Here is a 25,072-nt window from a genome sequence, read left to right on the forward strand (position 1 = left end):
TTAAATTCCCACCAGAAGAGTTTACTTAAGTCACAACCATTCTTTATAGAATCAATATATTGTAACAGATTTTATACAATTTACATTCTACAAAATTGTTTGCATTTCAAAATTATTTAAAGTTTTTATATCACTTCTACCATCACAAGGCAGCTACTTTCCAGAGTATTGCACTACAAATGTTCACTGTGGTGAAGCACTTACAGACACACTTCAGAGATGCTGGCAGCAGCACACATGGCATCTGTGTCACCTTCCAGAAGAGCTGACAGAAGTTACATGTCCATCCCTCCAATTACTTCCTTTAGGCTTGTCCTCTTACATCTACAACTTGCACACAACAGTATTTATACAGGCCACTCCCACTAAGATGCTCCGTCACTACTGTAAGCACATTTTGCTTTTAAAATTTTATTTCCTCTAGTATACAAACTTTATTTCTTATAAGATATAAATTTTCCCTATTTAGATACAAACTGAGATTGCTGAAAAACTCTTAGCATTATATATATATATATATATATACCAGCACAACCCCAAATTGAAGGAATGAGGAGTCTCAGGAAGGAGAAGGTACAGACAGGATAGCAGGCTGGCACATTTGCTGTCCTTCAGTATGCTCTAACTTAAAAGCAGGATCTATGATAAACTAGTCTCAGCAGCAACAGAAACATAAAATTTATAAAATGTCTAAACAGAGCATATTTACTTCAGTAATTTCAGACCTTTGTAGTCTGTGCTCTCTCCTTTACACCTGATGTGTGAGCCCAAAGGAACAAGATAGCACACAGAAGAGCTAACTGGGAACTTTGCCATCATGCCCTTCCTTAATTAGTTTCACTCAAGCTGCCTGCCCCAAATTAATTTCTTGCTGACTTGAAGGAAGTGACATTGACACCAGCCTGTCCATCTGAGCAGGCTTATTCAATTAGAAGGAAAAAACTAAGAAGAAACCCACAATCAAGTAACAGCTGAAGTTCTTTAAACAAGAGTTAAAAATTAAGGATAACTCCCCTCAAGCCCCAACCTTCTGGCTCAAGGAATCTCTTCCCAAAGAAAGTTATTTTTCCATCAGATTCTTTTGGTATATTGTATCACCACCAAAAAAAAAAAGAAAAAAATATCAGTGCTAGTCTATTAAAGTATGCCAAGCCATTTTAAGTAGTTTGGGGCTACAAGAATTTGCTGTTGCATCTGCTATAGTAATCAGCCAAACACATAGAACATAAAGAACATTAACCAGTGCCTCACGTGCTCCAGTGTATATTTTGCTTAATGGGATTCAGAACAGTTTACTTGGCTAAATTCAGATAGTTCTTAAAATTATCCTTTTTCCTAGGGATCTAATAGAAAAAAAAAATAAAAGCCCCACAGAATGGATTTACTGATGCTCTTCCAAATTCACTATCGCCATGTCAGCAGCTGCACTCTTTTCCAACTCCAGTGCATATGGGTTGTATTCTTCTTCAAGTTTTCTCTTCCAGACTTTAACTAGGGAATATTGGAAAACAAAACAAACAGAAAACCAAACAGACAAGAAAACAAACAAAAAAAACCAGCAAACATGTTACCATATAATGTTTGAGGAAAAACTTAAAATGAGAAGTCGATTCTCTACTCCCTCTTCCAAATAAGTGCTGAGATAAACTGACACCCAGGCATGTTGGCATTTATACCATGCAACATCAGGAGATGCATGAAAGAACAGTTTAGCAGTGGTGGGATCCACTCTGAAGGTGATTCCAACCTTAGGAAAGTGTTTCTAGAAGTGAATGCTTGTGGGCAGGAAGATGCATCTCAAACAGGTTCACTACAACCATAGTTACAGAGTATGCACTTACTTCTAGAAGGAAGTCCAAGCGGATTTTTTAACAAACAGAAATATAATAAGGAGCTCTGTTAAACCTCCTTGAACAAAGCAGCGAGTACTGCCTGCCATCAGTGGATTTCAGAGAGGAATTTTCTCTTAGCACTTCCTCAGCAAGAGCTGACCTCAGATTTATAAAATCATGGGGAAAATAATAGAAAAGAATCTCCCCCCTCCCCCGGCTTAATAACAACTAGTGTCAGGTGTCCTTTGAAAACTGCAGGATTGAAGAGCACCATGAATGAAAATGGAACAAAAAACAAATCAGTAAATACTCACTGTAATTTGGTACATCCTCATCAGAGTCCTTGGAAGTTGGTTTACCAGTTTCTGATAAGCCATTTTTTTCAGGTTCACGTGTTAAGATGCTGGGTTGGGTTTCTCGTAGTCCTCCTTTAGCTGCTTCTTCTAAAGCTGCTATCATATCTTTGTAGGCCTTCCTGGCCTCTGTTGTCAGCTGCACCATTCTGTGAAAATGGTCCTACAGCAATATAAAATATTAGCAGAGTTCAAATCATACAGTAAGCATTAACATCTCCTTGAAAATCTGTAGTGAATATTCCTTATTCAGAACGTGTATGTCCATACATAAAAGCTGAGCAGCTAAGTACGTACGAAGACATGAAAAACACATCATTTATAAGCATTTATAAAAACACCAGTTCTCTTGGAAAAAAAACCCCAAAAAACAACTTGAGAGAGAGATTAAGAGGATGTTGGAAAGAGATGGCAAAAGTATTTTTTTTTTCAAACAGTGCTGACTGGCTGTACTTCTGAAACCAGCTTCTTTTTGTATATGACCAGTGACGAAGAACGTGCAAAAGCAAAAGAAAACGAACAAAACCTTAAAAAAATCAGACCATTTTCATCTCCCAGGTTAAAAAAAAAAAAAATAAAAAAAAATAAAGCTCAGCAGAAGCATGAACTGACCCATTTCTGCTTACCTGAGCCCCATCGTAGCTGAAAATCCCCACCACACTCACAGGCACTGCTTTGTTCACGCAGCGGCCCAGGGCCTTGCGGTTCAGGGCAAAAACAAAGGGGATGTTCTGCTCACAGGCACAGTCGATAATGTTGTGCAGAGTCTCATCCAGCCCACCTGCAGCAGACAACACAGTCAAGCTGACTGGAACTAAAGAGCTGTACTGTTAAAACGTGGCACAAAATATCCCAAGGTTACGGGGTCCGTTCTGAAATTACACTTTACAGGAAAAAATGCAGGGATCTCAATAGCAGCGTTGGATCCCCATTTTTAGAGGAGAACTTGTTTTTTCTTTTTCTTAATTCTTAGTTAGCACTGTCCTTAGACTGCTACTATTCCATATTTTGCTATATATGTAGTATTGTCTCATCTAGCATCAAAAAAAGACCCAGCTGCTAAGTAGTTATTTAAATGATAACAACTACAACAATTAAATTAATCCCAATAATTACAACAACTTTTAAGCAAACTATCACTGACAATTTACTGTCACCCTGTGGCCTACAAGAGACTGATACAGTAGGATGCCTCACGGTGGCAGAGCAACCTTTGGATCTTCTCAGCCATGCCAGTGCAATCTTTTGTGCAGCAGCACTGCCAAACAGGAACCAGAGAGGCCTTAGCCTCAGATAACTTCTCCCATCCCAGCCACTCTTTACTCAGCTCACATTTCAGCTGCACAGCAGCAAACAACCTGAACAAGGCAGGCAACTTTATACGGCAGGATTTCAAAGGCTACTGAAATAAATCCCTGCAATAACAACTGCCAGTACACCAAGTCTGCTCTTTTACATTTCTTTTATTTAACAGATATATATATATATTTTAAGAACTTATTTACCCTTTGACTGAATCTTTTCACAGTTAGGAGAGATGATGACACACTTCAGTTTCTTCAGCTTCAGATGTTTCAGAACTTCTCTAAGACCCATAACAAGCCTGCGTTTTATCTTGGCCTTTACTGGGTCTTTCTGATACAAACGATCTTGGAAACGAACCAGTTCTTTTAAAAGGTCTGTCACACAACTGTCAACTTCTTTACTAAGCACCTGGCTGCAGTAACTGGAAGAAAGGATCAATCAAATGTTAAATCCCCTAAAACTGTAACACATGTAAAATATAAACTGTAACTTCTATTCTATGTCTTTGCTTTTTTTTTTTTTTCTATTTCCACTCCAAACACACTTACTATATACATGAAAACAAAAATCTACTTAAGATTCTTTTCAGTGTCTGAGAACTTAAGAGGAAGTTTTGTTACTTGTGTTATCTGGCTCCCCTTATCAAACCATACTAAAAATACACACATGTACAATAAAACTGCATATATTTTTATACCAATAGATAGAGGCGTGCAAATCTTTTTCTACTGAAGCATTTTTCTATTTTGTTGCAACCAGGGTATAAAATTCTGGCTTATTTCTGCAAATTCAAGGCTACATGTGACAAACATGGAAAACTGGATCAAATTCCTCCTCCCTACGTTCGTGTCTGTCACCCAACTTCACTTATCACTCTACAGCTTTGTGCTGTTCATAACAAAAGCATAAAAACTGATGTACTCCATCCTTCTAGTACTCTCTAGGAAAGATCAGAGTTATAAATTATTTCCCCACACCCCATGTTTTACACAAAGAACTTTTCAGTGAAGAAGAGTATCAAAGAGAAAAACTAAAGATGTATCAACTGCATAGTCAACTGAAAGATGGCAAGTGACAAATTCACATAAGATGAGAAGAGATCATGACATCTATCCTGGATCTTGGAGAGACAATTATTTCAGAATTATTTTTTGTAAGTTACAAGAGTTTTTATTTACTATTTCCCATTGATTTCAGTAAGTCTTGAAGACAGATCTACTAAAACCACTAAAAATTTAATCTGAAGACAGAAAAAAATCTAAACTGAATGCTCTATGTCCTGTAATAGCTAAGACTGAGTTGTGCTGTACATATTCAACCCAAACAGTGCTCTTAGTAAAACATTGTTGCATAGACACAAATTAAGTAACTGTTATGGCAATTAAAAGTTAAATTAGAGCTAACCCAGGAAGAATGGCTGCATCACTATTAACCACTACTATTGGATGCAATGGTGACTTTGTGAGAGGAGAACTAAAAGTTAAAAAGCTGATTTCCTCAAGTAACTGTTTTAAGCTGTCATGACTGGATCTCTGACCTCTTCACATATAGTAACCCCTGTTTCTTCTTTTACAAAGAAACATTTTACACGGCATGTCACACAAAACTAGAAGTGTTTATACATAATAAGTCATAAATATTCCTTTTATTTCTCTGCCTAGCCACAACATGAAAATGTTGTCTGGTTACTCACATTCTTTACATTTTTGCCATTTGATCTGGCAGTATGAAACAACACTACTCACTAAAAATAGTATTTAAGAAATAAAGTAGTGCACCTTACTGCTTTAGCTGTTACTCCATTATTTAAAATAAAGTACTTACACCTTAACAGAAGCTTCTTTTTCTCCCTTAGCCTCTAATGATTTTCTAGTATTTTTGTTCTTTCAAGGAACATACATTTTCAAGTGAGAATTACAATGCTTTTCTCTGCATATCATTTCTTTGTGTGTCAGTTTACAGAAAAACTGAAAGAAAATAATTTAGAGCCTTCAGTCTAAACTCCAGTTAGTGTTGCAGAGAACCCAACTGAACTACCTTGTTTCAAAAATGCCATATTGGTGGTACTGTGCAAAATCAGACATCAACACAACCCATACTTACTCTCTAAAATTCCTACTGTGGATTTTTGGAAGATTGGTGGTTAGCTGCTTTGAAGTTACAGAACCTTCTTTAGATTCCTTGGTCTCTGTGTTCTCCAGAAACCCTTCAGCAACTTGCATTACAGGAAGAGCTATCAAGTAAATGAAGATATTTCAATGAAAAGACAAATCAAAAAGCATTACAAGAGATCAATCTGTCAAATATATATGGAGGAGTCACAATTTCAGTATTACAACAGTCTGTGATAGTAGGGAAAAGGGTCAAACATTTCTTTTATTTCAATACTGGTTTTTTCCTCATTTCAAACTTCATTAATTGCCGGAGGCATGTGGGAACTCTTATTACAACATATCATAAAACCAACAGGTGGAGAAGTGTGAAACTGTCATCAGAATCCCTGTTACCCAACTACACTGACTATGAGCTTTGACCCAGTTTGAAGGCAAGATAAGTCTGAGATGAATCTTAGAAAATTCTGAGGTTACAGCTTTCATTTGGTAGTATTTGGTACGAATTTTCAAAAAGTACTAAATGTGCTCACTCTCAAATTTTCAGCTACGTACTGTTATTACAGCTTCTCTTGAAAGATACCTGCTTGACTATCCTGTAGAAGTGTCTCGTTTTCAGTAATATTTTCTGCAGACTGACAAACATTATCTTCATCTTTTGGTGCTGCTTTCTGTTCCAACAGGTGCTGTTGCTTTCTTTGTTCTCTTTCTTTCAGAATGATCTGCAAGTATGTATCAAAACCAAATCAATTCAAAGTCACAGAGATAACAAAGCATTACTCTTACCACATATTTACATACAGACCATTAGTAAAGAGATTCAGCACTGGCATTTAAGGTTTACAACTTTATTTTCTCTATTTGCACACAAAAAGAAGGGAAGATATTTCCTAAATTTACACAGAAAAGGACTTTTACCTTGATTACCAGCGTAAGGGTGGAGAAAATATTTACTAGAGATAAACTATAAGGGAAGAACTAAAGTTAAAAAAAATCCACTGTATAGACAGGAAGCAACATGAATGGGCAAAGAGAGAAGATACAAGAAAAATCACCAGATGGACCTAAACCTAGTTTCTGCAGAATCAGCTGAAGTTCTGGCTTGGAAGAGCACAGAAACATCAAACACTGCCTCTGTTTGATCCATTCTCCCCAGTCCAGAAAATAAGTATGTATTTGCCAAAAGAAGTTAATATTTCTTTGCATGTCCCCCTGTACCAATGATGTGTGGACACTTTTGTTAGTGGCACTCTTCAGCTACCAGTTGATTTAAGCGAGAAAGTGTATTTTTGGGGAGTTTGTATATGCCATTAGCAAGACCACCCTCTTCTCCCCCAAGCCCCTCCCCTTTCTGAAACCAAGCAAAGCTAAAATGGAATTCAGATAAGTGGACACTGAGATGCAGATCTCCATGCGAGAGGGCTTAACAGACTCTTAAAGTAATATCAAACTTAATTAAGGTAAAAGGTAAATTAATTAGGGTAAAAAATATGCAGACCTTTTTAAGAGGTGTTGGTCTCTTTGCTTTAGGTACTTCTCTCTGTTTCCCTTTCTTTACCAAGGGAGCACTGGAATCCAGAGGGTTATGAGGCATCTTTCCTTGGTTCAACCGGTGACTTTTCGTGGCCGTAGAAGGTTCCTTTGAAAGCAATGGTATGGCACCACCAACTGAGATTAAAAAAAAGTCTGCATCAGACAACTGTAAAGAATACCTAAACTAGAATCCAACTTCAAGTTTAGGACTGGCATACACATTTTAAATTTGTGTTGTGTTGCTATTAAGATTATTTACAGGCAATCCAGTGTCATGAAACTTTAAAAAGATACTCCTCCCAGAAGACTGATGTGCCCTTTGCTTTTATTATATCCCTAGAATCACAGGCTCAGTCTCTGAACTCTCAAAAGCAGAACTTAACAAAACACTGCAGTCCAGGCTACCTTCAACATCATGCCATGCTAGTTTGGTAAACCTTCAGGACTCCCCATGTTTCATAGTAATGGCATTTCCTCCTCCACAGATTCTGTACTGTGTTAAAATAAATACTGGGTAGCAGTATTACAGATTTTAGACTTTCTTGCTGTAAATAATCTTGAGCACTTACACATACCCTTTGTTGCACCTTATGTTGAAGATGGATGAAGTTCATTTGCATGTGGGTAAAGAGTAATGTAAAGCTACAGCTATGTCTCTTTTGCTTAACCCACACAGCTCCCAAAATATGTCTACTTTACTTTTATTTTTTTAGAGGGTTTAAAGCACAGAAACTTTAAATGACTGCACAAATGACTAAACCTGGATTTTCCAAACCACAGCCTCACACCCTAAAAACTACTCTCCCTCACTATCAGTAGGAATTACTGCATCCTGTGAGAGTACTTTGTCAAACTTCAGTTTCCTGCAATATAAACCAGTTTACATTAGCAAGTCAATGAAGAGGATGACATAAGTATCAGTGAAACGAGCCTGACACCTTTGTGACTCAGGCAACCCTCTCTTCCCTAAAAAACACCCAAATATTCTGGCAGCTTGTCTTAAGCCATCTTCATTCCACAGTATTTATATGCTGATCCTCCAACACCACACGCAGTACTACCATGAGCAGTTTACTTCACAGTACTGCTACACTGCAACTTTTCTCCTTTGGCTCTGTGTATCAAAGGCAAATAAAAACACTGCCAAGAATGTTGTGCAGCATAGGTGACCACAATAATTGAAGCTGGATTTGAGGAAATACATAAGCATACATCCTGCAGATACATATTTCCTTCACTGAGTACATTATCATTTCAAGTTCACAGTTCTCATGCTCCTGAATTTGATGGCTTTCACAGATGTTATTTATCACATGAAGCAGTAAGTGGAATTAAGAAAAAAAACCTGTCTGTGGTCACACTCCTTGCCCTTCCTGTTCACTGTCCTCTTCTGATTATGGAGTTCACACAATGCCACTCCACAAATTAAAGCTGTATTTTGGTACCCACCAATTTAATGGGTGCACTGAACATATAAAAAAGTATAAAGCTAAAGTAAGATCTGCCTTATACTACCAGGATACAAACATGACACATCAATTTCTCTTCTGCAACAGATTGAAAACAGGTATTTCAACCCATACCTTTGTGCTCCACCATCTATCTACTCATCAATCCAAACAGTGTATAACTTTATTGAAAAAAACTGGTTATTAGCAGCTCTGCAGCACTGAGTCTGAGTTACTCAAATGGACAAAAAAAAAAAAACAAACCAAGATCAACTGCAAAAAAAAAAAGTATTTAAGAAGCATATTACAAGGTCTTTCACTTAGTGAAGGAAAATCTCATCAATGCTTGATATTTTGAACTTCTTAATGTGATGGCTTTTAAATGAGCTTTTAAATAAGTATTGCAAGATGAAGTCTCCTGTGATTAGGTTTTTTCTGAAATAATTTCTAAAAGAACACTTTGCTGCAAAAAGGAGAAAAATGTCATCATCATCAAATTCTAGCAAAAATCATGGTTCCTTTTGAGAAATATACTACACCAGCATCGCCAAGATTAGATTTGGACCTATAATGAAAAAAGACTGGGCTATTTGTTTCTGGTTATGCATCCAGAAGGACTGAAAGATTCTCTCCATTACCAAAACCTGGCATTTTGTTAACATAAATTATTTCACAGTTATCAGGTATGTCAGAACATACTTGGGCTGCCTGACTCCCAAATAACACACCCTGTGCTTGCAAAGGAGCTTTTTCACTCAAGTTACAGCTCTAGGATTTCTAGGATCAGAGATTAAGAAAGCCTTTGTTACTGTGTAGCCCCTTCCTGCAGGTTCAGATCAGAACAGTAACATACAGGCAGAGCAAAACCCTCCAGGAACATTGGTATTTCTGTCAAAGCAACATTTCAAACATGTCTCATATTTATACAAGGTATTCTTTTATAAGCCACTGTCCTGAAAATTCTTCTTTTCACAAGTCTTCCTCCAAACAATTCAGATTGCCATGTTTGTTTGTTTGTTTTTTTTTAAAGAATCTTCATTTTCGCTTGTATCTGGTTAACTCGGCTCCTGCCTGGATATTGAGAGATTACTACAGATCAGAAATCTAAATACATTTAAATGTCTGAATACTTAAAAACCAACTAGAGTGGAAAGAAATTTCACAGTAACAAATACCTGAAAACACCACAGGTTTAGAAGACTGTTTCAACTTCTCTGTTTGCTGCTTCTGCTCCAAGACTGCCAGCATGCCACCCAAATCCAATTGCACAGGAACTTGACTCTTCTTACCACTGCTCCTGGATGTTTCCTAAACGAGTTCAGTATCAATTAGTAATGCTCTCCATTTCAGAATGCAAAGACTGTTATTTTGTATGGTGTATATACACACTAACATCTTTATCCACAATGCTTTTGATTTTTAACTTGATTCAATGATCTTTAAATACACATCAACTTCAATGTCAAAAATATAAAAAAATCAGAAACAGTTCAAGTAACTTCTGAATAGGTACTGCAACAAAGCATAAAAGTATAAAGTCTTCAATAAAAAGGTGTTTTATGTCAGGCTCCCACTTTGGTCAGACTGCCATCTATCTCTGAAAAAGATAAAAGGCTTATCAGAATTTAGAGTTTTGTTAACAGTACAGAAAAACTATTCTTAGTCTTCCAGGGTATGTGACTGCAACATAAATAAATCATTATCTTCAATGTCTTATTAAAGAGAGAGGTCATTATCTTTGCACCACCTCCTAATAAGCACTGATCTGTCTGCTTTGAAGAGAAGGCAAAAGCTGTGTTTCATATTTAATGATTCAGAATATACAAAGGTTACATACACATGAACAGTCTAGCAAAGACTACGAAAGAGTAAATTACCACAGCAAAATATGTTAAGGAAGCGACTATCAGATATTGCACTTTCAGAAGTCTTACCCTGGAGGATCAATTCATTATAGTTCCTGTTACAACAAGGTTATGGAATGTGACCTTCTAAGTCTTAATCTGGGATCTCACCTTGCATCAGAGCTGTGCCAGAACCTACCCACCAATATGGAACTACTGACTGGCCTCACTGTTACTCCCCATTTCTCCTCCTTGCCCCGAGATAATGGGATCTCCTTGCCTCCTTGTCTTATTCTGTCAGAACCTCTTATAATAGGTTCCCAGCTCCTTAGACAATCAGTTTGGACTGGAATTTATGGCACAATCAAGTAAGACAGGTGAAAGAAAAATTCCTGATATCCGGAAAACTCATAGACATCAATGAAAAGTTTGTATTTTTCCCTAAACTCTGGATCACAAACTGGGCATTAGCAATTACTACCACTAACTGCTTCGGATCAAGAAAACCTCGTCACTCATCTCAAAGTACCAATACAATCCCAGATGAGCTTGGTCTTAGTCTTATATTTAAGGAGGTTAATTTCCTTTGTCATTTTGAGTTGTAAACTTCTTTCCAAACATAAATTCATTTACCTGTATTTTCTTTCTTTCTAATACCGAAGATGAAGCTTGCTTCCCTGTCAGTCCGTCCACCTTGGGAGTTTCATCCAGTGAGGGAGACTGAGTATCACAAGGCTCTTCAGGGATATGGGTCTTTGAAATTTAGAGACAAAAGTGTGACAGGGAGGAAGAGAAAACATTTAAAAACACGTTTAAAGACACATGGAAAAGGGTGAAGATGATATTAAATTCAAACAGAACACAGGCAGTGGGACTGAGGGCACCCTCAGCGAATCTGTGGAGGACTCCAAGCTGAGCAGTACAACTTTCAGCCTGGAAAAGAGAAGGCCCTACATGGCCTTCTAGAAATGTGATCATTTATCAGCCACCACTCTACTTAATCACACTTGTATTTATATCTCCCCCCTCCCCAGATTTGGAAGAAAAAACTAGCAAGGCAGCTACATCTTCAAGTATTTGTTACAGAAGCATGAATGGCCTAATGATCACGTCTCTACAGTAAGCTTTGAGAGGTTATATCCCACTTATGTCTACAAAGCTAAGGGGTTGCTTTCATCTGAGGTACATGTCTGTGTAGCACTTCTTTTATAACAGATCTTTTCTGAGCAATTATTGTGCCTTTTGCTACTCACTCATCCCTGTCAATGCAATTTACTGCCTCACACAAAGCAAACAATGTGGTTTGGGATTTTTTTAAAACCGCTAATAATCACAGGGAAGCAAAGCCAAGGACAAAAATTTTTAGCAGCAAAACTAATTTCAAAGAAATAAAAACCTGGAGTTTCACCTTTATTATTTATGGTATTTGCTTGGCAAGAAAAGTCATATTTTCAATCCTTGCGGTTTACGTTTAGGATTCATTCCCCTATTGAATGAATTTCCAAATTCTTGGGATTTATTTCACTCACGTAAAGAAAACCCCCCAAAAAACATCTTGGATTCATAATTGACATTTGATTTGCATAATGGTGCAAGATTACTTACTTCAGACTGCTTTCTGAGTGCAGGAGTAAAGGATGACTTCTGAGATCCTACCCTGTTTCTCCTATCAGAAGCAGCTGTCAGATCAGGAAACTCCTCAACATCCTAAACAAATCAATCAAAAGATGATTTTGTAAGATAACTACCAAGTCCACGTTTTCAAAACTGATTTTTCTACATTCAAATGATTTTCTCCCTGCTTATCAAACATTCATCGTAATTTGTTTCATGCTACAAAAATTCAGAAGCCAAGTTGTAGTGCCACCAAGTATGATGAGTACTACAATGGTTATGTCTTCTATGCAGCAGCTAATTCAGGGCTGAAAGAGTTTTTAAGAGAAATGCTCCCAACAGCAGCTTGTTATGGCTATCAGCTGATATAAATAATTAAGAGGTAAATGACTCCTAAATGAGTGTTCTTCAAATTATTTAACAGCCTTGCAAACAACTTCCCTCTTCTTCCAGTACAGTCTCCAGCTGTGCAAGTCTCCCTTAAACATGTGAGTGGTGAAGAACAAAAAGGGCAGTATGTAACAGAGTACTAGAGCATGGAAATAAATATATAAATCACTCAAATGATTATTGTGGCTTAGAGTAAGTTTTATTAGTAGAGGATACATTATGCAGAATCTGGATTAACCAAGTGCAGACAGGCTGGAGCTTGCTCTACACTGGGCACTTTACATCCACTCTCTCAGTCACAATGATCCTGATCCACCAGTTTGGTTTTCATTCAATTGTTCCTCCTCCCACTTTCTGAAAGGCCTTTTTAGCCGTGATACAATACTACTGAACACACCAACACCTCTTCTGCCTGAAAGGCTTCATTTAAACACCCCAAACTAGGAAGCTTTAGCACAAGGACTGACACACCTCAACCAATGAAATGGTTTTAAAGAAGCTTGGAAGTAAGCCAAAAGGGAACTGCAAGAAAAATATTTCACAAACACACTCTTCCAGCTTAGGGACATCTGCAACCATATATAGTACCTTCAGATGTAAACAGCCCCCACTAGAATAAAATTTTATTTCATTTTGTCCAATTGCTTCTTAAATGCAAATCAATTTCTGGTATTTGCAACACCCTGTAGAAACATGAATAATTAAAATAATTAAACTTAGTGAGACATTACACCTCCCTATATTTGCTCTTAACTCATCACCTGTAAGAATGAGAGGACATCAAACAAAATTAGGAGAAAGGCCAAATAATTTCCTTTTTATTTTCTTGTCAGTGTCAGATTCCCAGTTAGCCATGTATTTAACATACTGAAAAATCCTGGTTTATTCAGTCTTGCCTCCCACAGAAACTGCTTCATAGCTTTGATTCTTTTTGGAGCCCTCTGTCTACCTTTTTACTTCAAATGTGTATTTTTTTTAAGGAGTAAGAGGAACATAAGAAAACAAAATCCACACTGTATTCAGATCAGACATGCCCTGAAATTCTGTACTGTCATAATCCATTTTCCTTTTTATTTCCTAATGATTCCCAGCACTGTTTGCATGTTTGACCACTACTACTAGCACTACCCTGATTATCAACAGCAGCTTCAATATTTTATTCTTCAAGGAAAGTATCTAGCTCGGGGCCTATCACTATGTGTGGAAAAACAGGATTACCCTTCCCCATTTATGCTCATTACCAGTGTCTATAAATGTCTGACTTGTATAAACTAGGAAGCAATCCAACATACTGCTCTGGTGAGTTGCTGCACACAGCAGAACCTTCTCAGACCTCCTGGGTGCTCAGAAGCTCCATGTGTATGATCCTTTCCTGTTTTATTAGTTCAAGAGCATCATTCAAGCATCTCACCCATTTTTCAAACTGATGAGGAGACAAGCATTCCCAGCAAACCAGGAAGGCCTGAAAACTTTCCCCCACTGCCAAAACACGAATTTCAGTGCAATGTGCATGTCCTGTTCCATGACTCTATGCCATTTTTTTCCAGTTTTGTCTTCAATAGTCCCATTACCCTTTTACTATTTTCCAGGACTTCTGCCATTCACAGGTCAGGCACTGTGTGGCAGCACAGAGCAAAAATAAGAAAGAACCTGCTGGTCTTTGCTTCTAATCCTAATTCTGTAACAAAGAAGTCTGTTAACAGTCATTTCTTGTGCCATTCCAGGACAAGGGACCACACAATGGAACTGGGTAGACACAGTTCTGTTTCATGTGCCAAGTTAAAACATACAGAACAGAAGCCAGCCAGGAAGGTTTCTTTATGCTGTTATTTCATGCTGTACAATATTAGGCCTTCAATGAAGCACTGTTAAACCACAGACCATATAACAATTCCCTAATGTGGGAGAGTCTAATGTTTTTGCAATACTGATACACAAAAGTATCAAAATACTAATATGCATATTACAGATACATGAATTTGGAAAGAAACTGGAATTAGCAGCCAGGAATGTAAGTGGTGTCAGCTATGTTACACAGAAATTGCTTTCTGATGTGAGAGAGTCACAATTGTAATACTGGAACTGCCTTTTTTAAAGCTGTGGCACACTGTAGTACTCAGTATGTTCCCCATCCCCTGTGCAACAGTTGCTTCAGAATATCTTTAATTTAAGAAATTTGACTTTTGTTATCTGTTACACATCACTCCAAATTTGCTAAGTCTCCTCTGCACTCCTCTGTGCTCATTGAGTATGTGGCAATTGAAAAAGTACAACTGTTTCCTACCAGTAACCTCTGACAAACACCGCAGCTGAAATAAACCTGTACCAATATCCCCTACAAAAAGGTTTTGAATTTAAATTTGTGCAAAGCTGTGTCATCATCTCGTCTCCTAATATACTCACACACTTAAAAGAACAGTAATAAAAACCTCTTCACTGTACCTCAATCTTCGGTGGTTCCTGTATTGTAGTAGATTCACTCTGAGGTCTCTCTACATCAGTGGATGACTTTGTTTTTTTCTTTTTTTTCTTCTTTTTTTTCTTCTTTTCTGAACCTTCTTCAAGCTCAGTTTCACTAGCATAATTTTTTGTTTCTGACTGCTGAAAAAACAGTTATGAGGTACAACCTTTAGAAATTAATTTTTTTTTCAGTATTACTTACCAAAATAAATGCAAGTGACTACACTTACACAACAAAAGGGTATTTTAATCAATCCAGGCTAGGACATTAAGTGGAAATTCGGACCTGTAAGAATTCCTCATTTAAAGCACATTGCATTGTTATCAGAACACATGGGGGCTACTGAGATTTCATTAGGAAATATCCAGCCAAACAAGGCAAGAGTTCCATGTTTCATGTCTTAATCTGAGGGTCAGGAAATTGAAAAAAATCCAGTATAAAAGGTGAAAGTTCTTGTTCAGTAGAACTGTGGTTTTGACATTTTGTGATTCTTTTCCACTACAAGAAAAATTCTAATAAGAACGAAGTGCCTTTATACTATCTCTTAAAAGCTACATTAGAAATGGACAATGCACCTGGGGGAAAAAAGAAAGCCAGTAAAGAGACCCAATCACAGTTACAGAAATCAGTTGAGAGCAGAGGATTCTCAAGTACCTTTGGTTCACTGTCTTCCTTCCCTTTGCCTCTGGAAAGACCTTCAGATGCTGGTGATGAAATAATTTTCTTTGGGGGCTGTGAAAGTACCCCGGCCCAAGACACACGTGGCTGAGCAGAGCCATCTCCAGGTGTTTCAGGGAAAAAAAAATGATACACAAAGACGTCTCAAAAATATTTCTCAAATATTCAAAACAAAAAGGACCATTAATGAATTAATCAAGGCCTAGCAAGTACAGCAGAGCCATATTCCTCCTGAGGAAAGATTGAAACAAGACACTCACACGTTATTTCTCCAGACAGCTTTCCTGAATTGCAACTAATCCATATACTTTCCAACACCATATACAGAATCACAATTAAATAATATCTGGAAATCTATCATACTAACTACACTATACCTCATGTGTTTCAGTGTACAAGAACGTAACCCACTACCAACTCAGAGATATCAATGTTCTGAAAGAACTCAGACAGAATCAATTCTGTAAATATTCCTAACACACAACAAATACAGAACACAATCTGAACTCTTCTGAAGAAAAACTTCCACTGAGCAATTAAATAGCAAAATGAGTTTAGATGGCAAGGTTTTGGTAGCAGGGGGAGGCTGCAGGGAGCCTCTGTGAGGGGATGGACACTGCTAGCCCCAGACAGCTCCAAAATGGGCCCACTGCCAGCCCCAGCAGAGCCCATCAGCCATGGCTGGTGGTGCCTGTGTGAGAACATGTTCAAGGAAGAGTAAAAAACACTGTGCAGGTGTTGGGAGGGAGAATAAGATAAGAAAAACTGCGAGAGCAGCAACCCTGCCAACAGCAAGGTCAGTGCAGCAGGAGGGGGAGGAGGTGCCTCAGGTGCTGAAGCAGAGATGTCCCTACAGCCTGTGGTGCAGACCATAGAGAGGCAGCTGTGGCCCTACAGAGGAAGAAATGGCAGAGAGTGGGCCCTGTGTCCCTGTGTCACTCAGTGTTAGGAAGAAGAAAGGGTAGGGGAGAAGTGTTTTTAGTTTTGTTTTTGCTTCTCACCGTCTGACCCCATTTTTAATTGGTAATAAATTAATCTTTACCAAGTTGAGTCTGCTTTGCTTGTGGTGAGTGTCTGGCAAGCAACCTCTCTGCCCTTATCTTGGTCCACAAGCTTTTTTATCTTACCTTCTCCTCCCATCCTGTCGAGGAGAGAGAGTCAGAGGGCAGCTGGGTGGGAGTCTGCCTGCCTGCCAAGGTCAACCCACCAGAAACTGCTACTTTATTCTCAGGGACAGGACAATTCTCAAGAATCGAGAATAGTATGTGACAAAAAAAAACATTACCACATGACTTTAAAGCTTCTGAAATACGTTTATCTTTAGAGGGCCCTTCAAGACATGCCAGTAGATTAACCTGTCCTTTCTGAATCCTTACTGAAGCCAATAGGAAGATAAGGACTAAACTGTCCAGACCAGAGCATGTCTTTGTATACACAGAAATCCAGTGAGAGACACTAAAGACAATTCAATACTTAATGCAACTGATGCCTCCAAGACAGAGTCTTGATGAACAGAACCTTCTTCACACAATTCTGCTGGGGGCAGAGTGGCTGGAAAACTGCCTGGGGGAAAAGGGCCTGGGGGTGCTGGCTAAATGATTCCACAATTCTATAATCCCAGCTGATGAGAAGCAATGAGCAGTAAGTGGTCATCTCATTTGAAAGAAAGTGATACAGCTTAATTTGCTTGGGCTTTTTTTTCCTGTTGTAATAAACTTGCTCTTTAATTCTTTTTTTTTTTTTTTTTTTTTTTTTTAACTTTACACATCCACAGCTTCTCAGAACACTTCAGTTTTCCAAACTGATGAGATGCAAGCAGTAAAAAATACAGGCAAATAATTTTGCATTTGGAGCACTTACCTCTACCATCAAATGAAGAGGGAATTAAATTGGTTCCTGTTTCATTTAAAGTTTTTGATGAAGCTTTGCTTTCTGCAGAAGTATCTTCCTGTAAAACAAGTAGTTAGGTATCATTAAAGCAGGATTAAAATCATTAACCTAAACAGAGCTAAACACAAAAAAACCCCCACCATAAATTAAAAAATCCTTAATCCATCCACAGACAAAGGTGTAGGAAATTTTATAGCCTTTTGTTGATTTTCTTAGTGGAACCATCATTTCAACCCTACAGCATTACAAAATATAAGCAGATGTCTCTTCACTGGTGTGAAGAGATGCCTTCTTACATTTTGCAAAAGCACTCAAACATGATCTAACAACAAACAATAAAATATTTTAATGTTTTTAGCATACTTGAAAAAAAGTCCATCATCAAACTTAAATAAGTAATGAAAAAGGAAACTCAAGTGATATCAGAAAGGTCTTTTTTCCATCACAGGCAGTTTTCTACTCAGAGGCACTGGAAATATTATTCGTTTTGGATCCTTCAAAATTATTAACTGTTTATCACTGATGAAAACTCTGATTCAATATGTATGACATACTGTTGAAAACAGCAGTATTTTACTAACAAACAAGGAAGCAAGGAAATCAAGAAGAACAAAGTTAAATCCTTACATCTCAACAATGTTTTTTCTCCTTCTGGAATTCAGTTTCTTATTTTTATCCTTTAGCACAAAGTAATTAAGCACAACAATGCAGATTTGTTTTGTTTTTTTCTTAAATCTGTTACACACTGGGTAAGTAAGTGACTGCTTAACTATTATTTCCAGGTGAAAGAGAAAATAATAAGCTCCTAAGAAATATATATTCAGGAATATATGTGGTCTGTACAGGCAACCTAGAAGTCTAGACTACAGCAGCACCAATCTACATTCTAAGGGTACCTGGCTTTCCTCTAACTACTGGCAGCACAGACAAAGAAAGAACAGTAAGAAAGGGTGAGAGACAGCAAGCACCGATATCACCATCTACAAAAAGAACCTTACAACCTCTTGCTCTGGAAACTCCTTGCTTGCAAGGTACTTAACTAGCTCTTAAACTATCATACTGAACACAAAATGCCTGCATTCAGAAATGCTTGCACTTCGGACAAGTTTTATTTTTGCGAGTTCTGCAACATGAAAGCATTGGCTATCCTTTGTATTCAGCAAAAGAGACACCTGAGGTTGACTAAGGCATGTAGTGTTACTTCCCACTGAACTTACTGGTGCACTTTTGTGCTGTACATTCAGTGTTTCACTGCTTCCCAAACTCTGTGACATGTGGAAATCCAGAATGCTAGCTTCAAATGTGGGTACAGGAAGAGACTCTGGTTTTGGAGTTTGAGTTGACTTCTTGTTTGTAGTTTTATTGAACCTGTCTGAATAAAGCATGTAAAGTCTAAGTAATTAAACTTGCTTGCAATAATTTCTAGGTATGTTTTGTAATACACTATTGCTACACACAGCTCATATTAAATAAAAAAACTAGCAATTATAACCAATGTATACACAACACTGACTCAACAAGCAACTGTAAATTCAGATGCTTGTTTTAGAAATTTTTTGAATCAGTTTATGGTAATTTGTTCAATCAGCAAAAGATCTAAGTCACCCTTCTCAAAAACAGTCACACAGGAAAGGTATCTTTTTATGTAACTATTCTAGGTTTAGAGACATGATCTCAAACTGTAGGCTAGAGCACAGACAATCATTTTACATCTATCTCACGAACTTATAACCAAAAAACACATTTGTACCTGGCTTCATGGAATCTCTGCTGCATGCAGGAGTTGGGAATGAAGTCCTGTTCATAATTCTGACTGAAGAGTCACTTCCATCATGCCTTTTCTTGTCCGATTTTTTCTCACTTTCTTTTGATCTCCTCTGCTGCAAGTATTTGTGACATATTTAGATGATTTTACTTGAACTTCGTAAAGTTAGCAAGTCTGCCTTGAGTTACAGTTAACCACTTCTCCATCTAGAGCCTGACCACCAAATTAATACAACATAGTTAGTATACCATTACCACAAATAACCAATAAAAATAGGAACAGCCAGTTAGAGACGTGTTATTTAATTTCATCTACCTTGTTAACTGTGCCATTTTTAGCACTTATTATAGCTCATGCAAGATGGGTAACTCCATATGCTTCTACACAACTGCACTTTTAAGACCCCAATAATCAGAGCATTTCCAATAATTTAACATTGTTTGGTATTAAATCAGTCAATCTGATTTTCTAAAACTGAGTTTCTTCTAGAACAGGGTTAAAATCTTAAAAGCATGCCGATCTTTTGACTAAATTACATATTACAGGCAAAACTTCATGAGACTGATGCCACAACATCCAAAAATCTCAGAGCAGACAAAGTAGTTAGGAAAGACAGATCTATATGATCCCTGCAAAGGACACACATTCACCTATACTGTACAGTCATGAAAGCCTTGTGATTCTTCCAAGAAGCACAGTTTGGCAGAGCTGGGTGTAGGAATCAGTACAGCAAGCAAGGAATACACACATCTATGTAAACTATGCTACACCAATCTAGACAAGTGGTTTAACCTTCTGATTACAGGATGTTGGACTACATTCAAAGTAGGTCTGGCAGCAAAATTATATTTTTGAGTGGGAGGACAAGGCATTTCTTGATCTCCAAAGCTAAATTGTTAAAGCGCTGGGAGACGTGACCAAATTAATGCAAAGCTGCAAAGATCAATCATTTCTCTTAAGTTCACAAAAAAATAAATGACAGGGAACAATGACAAAGACTGTCAAACAGCACACAGCTTAGCCCAAGCCACTACAAGATCACAGAACTCCTCCCAGAAGCTTAATGAAGTTTCTTCACGTTACATCCCCTAACGCTGAGTGCTAATGCTGAGCTCATCATCTCCCCACACAGCTTCAGTGCCTAATTTTCCTCTCAGCAAGAACACTAACAATTCTAGATTTTGTATCTTATGTCTAGTAATGCATGCTTAGGACCTAATCTTACAATTTTTCTACACAGGTTTGACCACAGTGAAGTTACCAGGTCTCTGCCTGGGGAGTAAGGTAAACCAGAAGGATGTGACTGGAGAACAGGTTACATGAAACAACATATTACTGATGGAAACAACAGCAGCCCTAAAAATCTAAGAGACACAATGTCTAACCACAGAGGGAAATGGGTTGATAATACATTATAACCCTTTATATTTTGAGGATTTATCCAAGTTTCAGGAAATTTATCCCCAAACGGGCACATACAAAAAATAGCAGAATATGTCTACTGAACATCTGTTTTACTTTTCACTGAAAGAGTACTCCTCTAACATTAATCTTTCTTCCACTTCCACAGCAACACAAGTTCCTACTCTCTTTTGGATTGTCTTCTACCTGTAGTAAGTCCTAGAAATCCTTTAACAACATGTGGTCTCATCACTTAGCAGTCACACAGCTGACTACAGATACACCAAGTCTTTCTTAACTCAGGTTCATGGAAGCTGCCACTAGACTCAAAAATAGCCCTTCCCCTTTTCTCCCAAGACCAAATAGCGAACAATGGAAAGCACAGTATGAATGGCCTTCTTTTTTCCCCTAGATGCTGCTTGCTGAGGAAAAAAAAAAACAAAAGAATTAAATTTCTCTCATGTTCCAGAAATGCTGCATGAAAAACTGTATTAATTTGAAGTGTAGAATTCTGTGAACTTTTGAATGTGGGTACATTAAACTACTACCCACTTTAAATGCCATTCAGGATCACTACAAGAGCAATGATTCACTTTAAATAACAGGAATCAAACATTTATAAAGTTGATTTAAAACAAGAATACTCATTTTTAAAAAACACGTATTTGCTCACCTTTGAAAGACTCTTACTTTCTTGTCTGATTGGATATGCTTGCTCAGAAGATTCACCGACTATTCCTGAACCATTATAGTGTGTTGAGTTGTTAGAATGATATTGTGAGCCAGCTACTGGACACGCATTTGCCACAACGTCAGGTGGGTAAGAGCAGCTGGAATATTCACGGAAGGCAGGATCTCCCAGACCACTGTGTGATGGACATTGAGAAAGAAATTAAAGTCATCCTGGTGCAAGTCTTCAGCATCTACTTGTTGCCTAGACAAACATACCATTCCTTGGCTAAAGAATTTGTTTAACAAGAAAGCGCTATTTCAAAAGAAAACTAATCCATGTTATTTCACTTAAGGGTTTACTCACTGCTACACATCTCTTTAAAAATAATAAATTTTGTTTTGTGAAAACATGCAGTTGAACAAATATCTTAAAGTACAGAAGTTAACAATTTCCAAGTTTCAAAGCTAGTCTGCTTTGAGGTTACAGTTCTCATGCCTGTTTCAGGGTAGCAAGATTCTTCATATTTATTTTCAGTAGGCTTTTTCTTGTGAAACAAACCAAAAGCACAGTGTAATGACAGGACATGAGTCACAGAGTTGACTGCAAAAACACAAACGTTAAAACCTGTCTTAAAATGCCATAATAACAAAGTAGGAGTATACCACTTTATGGAGTACAAAACATGCTTGAAATATGACGTGGACTTGTAAGATAATAATTAACCGACCTGCATTTAACCATAATAATTTACAAAAACACAACAACTGGGGCATGTCTCTTCCCTTCAAATGTATGCTCAAAAGCTCCCTTTCACTTTCCATCCACACTTAGTCCAGAAATATACTGAGTCCAGATTTGATTAGGGAGAATGGAAATTTCCAAGCTTAAGAAAGGTGCATTTAGTTTTTAAAGCTATTCACTATGAAGTGGCCAGCCTTGGAATTCTGGGTAGATAATGACAAACAGAGAAACTTTCCCATCAGAACAGAAGACTTCAGATAACACATTTCATAGTGACCGTTGCAATTCTGATAGACTGTAGTCAAAACAATGCTTATAATCAGTTTATACAGAGAATAAATGTTAAATAAGACTCAAAAATATATGTCCCAGCTCCAACAAGGCAAAACATTCATCAGAATACTGCTGCTGGTTTTTTGTTGGGTTTTTTTCATATGAACTGATTTAATGCTAATGCTGTGGTTTTCCCCTAATGCATACATCAGGCCATAACTCACCTCAACATTATATCTATATTACAAATGAAAATAGGCTGAAAACACTGACATTTCCTGTAGGATAAAACGAAGGCCTAAAATGACCATGTTTACTAAGGCTGTACTTGTAAGGACACACCAACAACTTCGTAGTAATTGGATAATTAATCCAATGCTTGGGGTCCTGAGAAGCAATGATGGAATTCTGTAACACCATTAGATTCTTACAAGACTCAATTATTTCCCACCCTACTATGTAGCCTTTTTTCCAGTTTGCTCCGGATTTAAAAATACTTTTTTAAGTCTATGTCTTTTCTCAGGCCCTAATTGAAACAAAAAAAACAAACCAAAACCAAAAAACCAAACCAAACAAAAAACCCCAAGACTTTTAGAAACCCATAGCACTCTTACTAAAACTGCCTTTCTGGGGATGCATGGGTCGTGGAGAGGAGATCCAGGTAAGGCCCCATATATTAAACGCTTTACAGCATAAGAAGCCGTCTTGAAGACTCCTCCTCTTCCTTTTATACAACTATATCTAGCCCAGCTCGATCATAATGCAACCCTTCTTTCACCCAAGGACTGGATTCAGCTCCTTCCAAAGCACAAACAAGCCACATCAATCACTGGAGACCACCACATCCTCCTTAATGTTCTGTAACCATACAGGCCTTTGGGAGCAGGATACCAGACACATGCCCAAGGAACACTGACGTAAAAACCTAAATCATGAAGACAATGCAGAAGCACTTCTACAGTTAGACTATTAACGTATTGGAGCCCTGACTTCCGATGAGTATTCAAAGTCCAAAACCAGAAGGTTAAAATCCCCCAAGAAATAAGATTCAGAAAATATACATACTTATCCAAAGATGGTTCCTGAACAAATGGGTAGCATGTAGTTAAGTACCTAGGAAAGACACATGCTTCTGAGGGTTCTGACCATGCCACAGTTACCGCCGCATGTTTTGGAACAAATGGTTTGACCTCTGCTGACAACTTGATGCCCTGAGAAACAAAACGGGTTTTGGCTACATGCATTTGGAGATTAATAAGTGAAAAATACTCAGTCCTGTGACCTTAAGTGTCATTGGAAAGTGTTAGTTTGCTCTCTTCTAACAAAACATGCAAAACAATAAACTCACCAAAAAGAAATGGAGGAAGAGGGTAAAAAAACCCCCAAGGAATTCTAAAGAAAAATGGGATCGCTCTGAAAAGTTATTTAATACCCTCACTTATCATGAAACACTCACACAGGTCAATTACATAAAGGACAGAAGCTTGCTTAAGATAAGATGCAGTAAATGCAAATATGCAAATTCTTACTTCATATTTGAACAGTATAAGCTAAAATTCATAAATATATTCGCATTACTGCTAATCAAACTCTGGAAGTATGTAACAATCATGTCTCAGTGCACATCTGTATTTTAAGGCAGACTGCCTAAAACGAACACTTTATTACACAGCCTTCTTGTTTCTGGCACAACACAGATTTAGTAACGTAAGTCTTCCATTTGTTCTGAATTACCATCGAGCTAAACTGGGTATGTATATGCGGAAGGACAATGACACGAGACTCGAGGTCTTGACTGCCGTGTCATCAAAACACGAAGGACGCAGCTGTGATCGCAGGCGGATGTCTAAGACCTCCGAGCCTGACTGGTGCGCACAACGCCGCTGTTACCGATCAGAGCCTGGGCACCCATCTTTACAGCGACTGGGATGGCTACCTGCCCTTGCAGCACTCCCCAGCCCGAATAAGAAGAGCTTTCCACACTTAAACTCACTGGAAGTTACGCCTGGGGTTCCCCATCCCAAGCGGTGGGAAGCGACTCGCTGTGCTCCAACCTAAGCGACCCCTCCCCCCGGTTCTGCCCTTCCAGAAGGACTCTTCTCCCCGGTCTGAACCAAAGGCTGATCCGAGGAGCCGCGGGAGGCACCCTGCCCGGGGAGGCGCACGGGCGGCCGGCGGGGCAGACCCCTGGTCAGGGAGAGGCAGCCGGGCGCCGGGAAGAGCCGGAGGGGGGAGCAGGGGACTGCGGGCGCCGCCGCCGCCCTTACCTCGCCGCCGCGGCCCGAGCGCGGCCGCCTCTCGGCCGACATGGCGGGGCTCGGCCCCGCCGCCGCCCCGGCCCCGTGCACGGCGCGCAGCGATGACGCCACGGCGCGGGCGGGGCGCGCGCGTGACGCCCAAGCAATGGAGGCGGGGCGGCGCGGGAAGGGTCCGTGCTGGGGATCCTGGGCCACAGGGAGGGAGGGCAGGGAATGCGGGATCCTGGGCCACAGGGAGGGAGGGCAGAGAATGCGGGATCCTGGGCCACAGGGAGGGAGGGCAGGGAATGCGGGATCCTGGGCCACAGGGAGGGAGGGCAGGGAATGCGGGATCCTGGGCCACAGGGAGGGAGGGCAGGGAATGCGGGATCCTGGGCCACAGGGAGGGAGGGCAGGGAATGCGGGATCCTGTGTCACAGCGATGGAGGGCGGGGAATGGGGGATCCTGTGCCACAGGGAGGAAGGGCGGGGAATGCGGGATCCTGTGCCACAGGGATGGACG

At 38.9% G+C, this 25,072-nt stretch overlaps 1 protein-coding gene across 8 annotated transcripts; it reads right to left on the reverse strand.

The window, feature by feature from the left end:
* SECISBP2 (SECIS binding protein 2) lies at nt 1-24,648 on the reverse strand. Of its 8 annotated transcripts, none has more exons than XM_032676880.1 (18): nt 24,580-24,648; nt 23,378-23,523; nt 21,299-21,491; nt 19,210-19,339; nt 18,677-18,831; nt 17,430-17,517; nt 15,546-15,670; nt 14,873-15,031; nt 12,032-12,133; nt 11,060-11,179; nt 9,758-9,890; nt 7,100-7,269; nt 6,185-6,323; nt 5,594-5,723; nt 3,691-3,911; nt 2,812-2,966; nt 2,147-2,348; nt 1-1,491 (listed from the first exon to the last, which is right to left on the reverse strand). In XM_032676880.1, the coding sequence occupies exons 1-18, from the start codon at nt 24,619-24,621 to the stop codon at nt 1,382-1,384; spliced, it is 2,520 nt and encodes an 839-aa protein (XP_032532771.1). In that variant the 5' UTR covers nt 24,622-24,648; the 3' UTR covers nt 1-1,381. The 8 variants fall into 8 exon arrangements, with proteins under 8 accessions (XP_032532771.1, XP_032532778.1, XP_032532774.1 ...); XM_032676887.1 differs by having other exon boundaries at nt 23,378-23,425; nt 24,580-24,633; XM_032676883.1 differs by having other exon boundaries at nt 23,426-23,523; nt 24,580-24,633.
* Between the last annotated feature and the right edge of the window lie 424 nt (nt 24,649-25,072).

This window comes from Chiroxiphia lanceolata, chromosome Z (genome assembly GCF_009829145.1).
Source record: "Chiroxiphia lanceolata isolate bChiLan1 chromosome Z, bChiLan1.pri, whole genome shotgun sequence".
Classification (NCBI taxonomy): Eukaryota; Metazoa; Chordata; class Aves; order Passeriformes; family Pipridae; genus Chiroxiphia; species Chiroxiphia lanceolata.

Coding starts and splice junctions, on each gene's coding strand:
- SECISBP2 (XM_032676880.1), bottom strand. CDS start 24,621: ATGTCGGCCGAGAGGCGGCCGCGCTCGGGCCGCGGCGGCGAG. Junction 19,340..21,298: donor AAAGTAAGAGTCTTTCAAAG/GTGAGCAAATAC, acceptor AAATACTTGCAG/CAGAGGAGATCAAAAGAAAG. Junction 11,180..12,031: donor CACTCAGAAAGCAGTCTGAA/GTAAGTAATCTT, acceptor TAAATTTCAAAG/ACCCATATCCCTGAAGAGCC.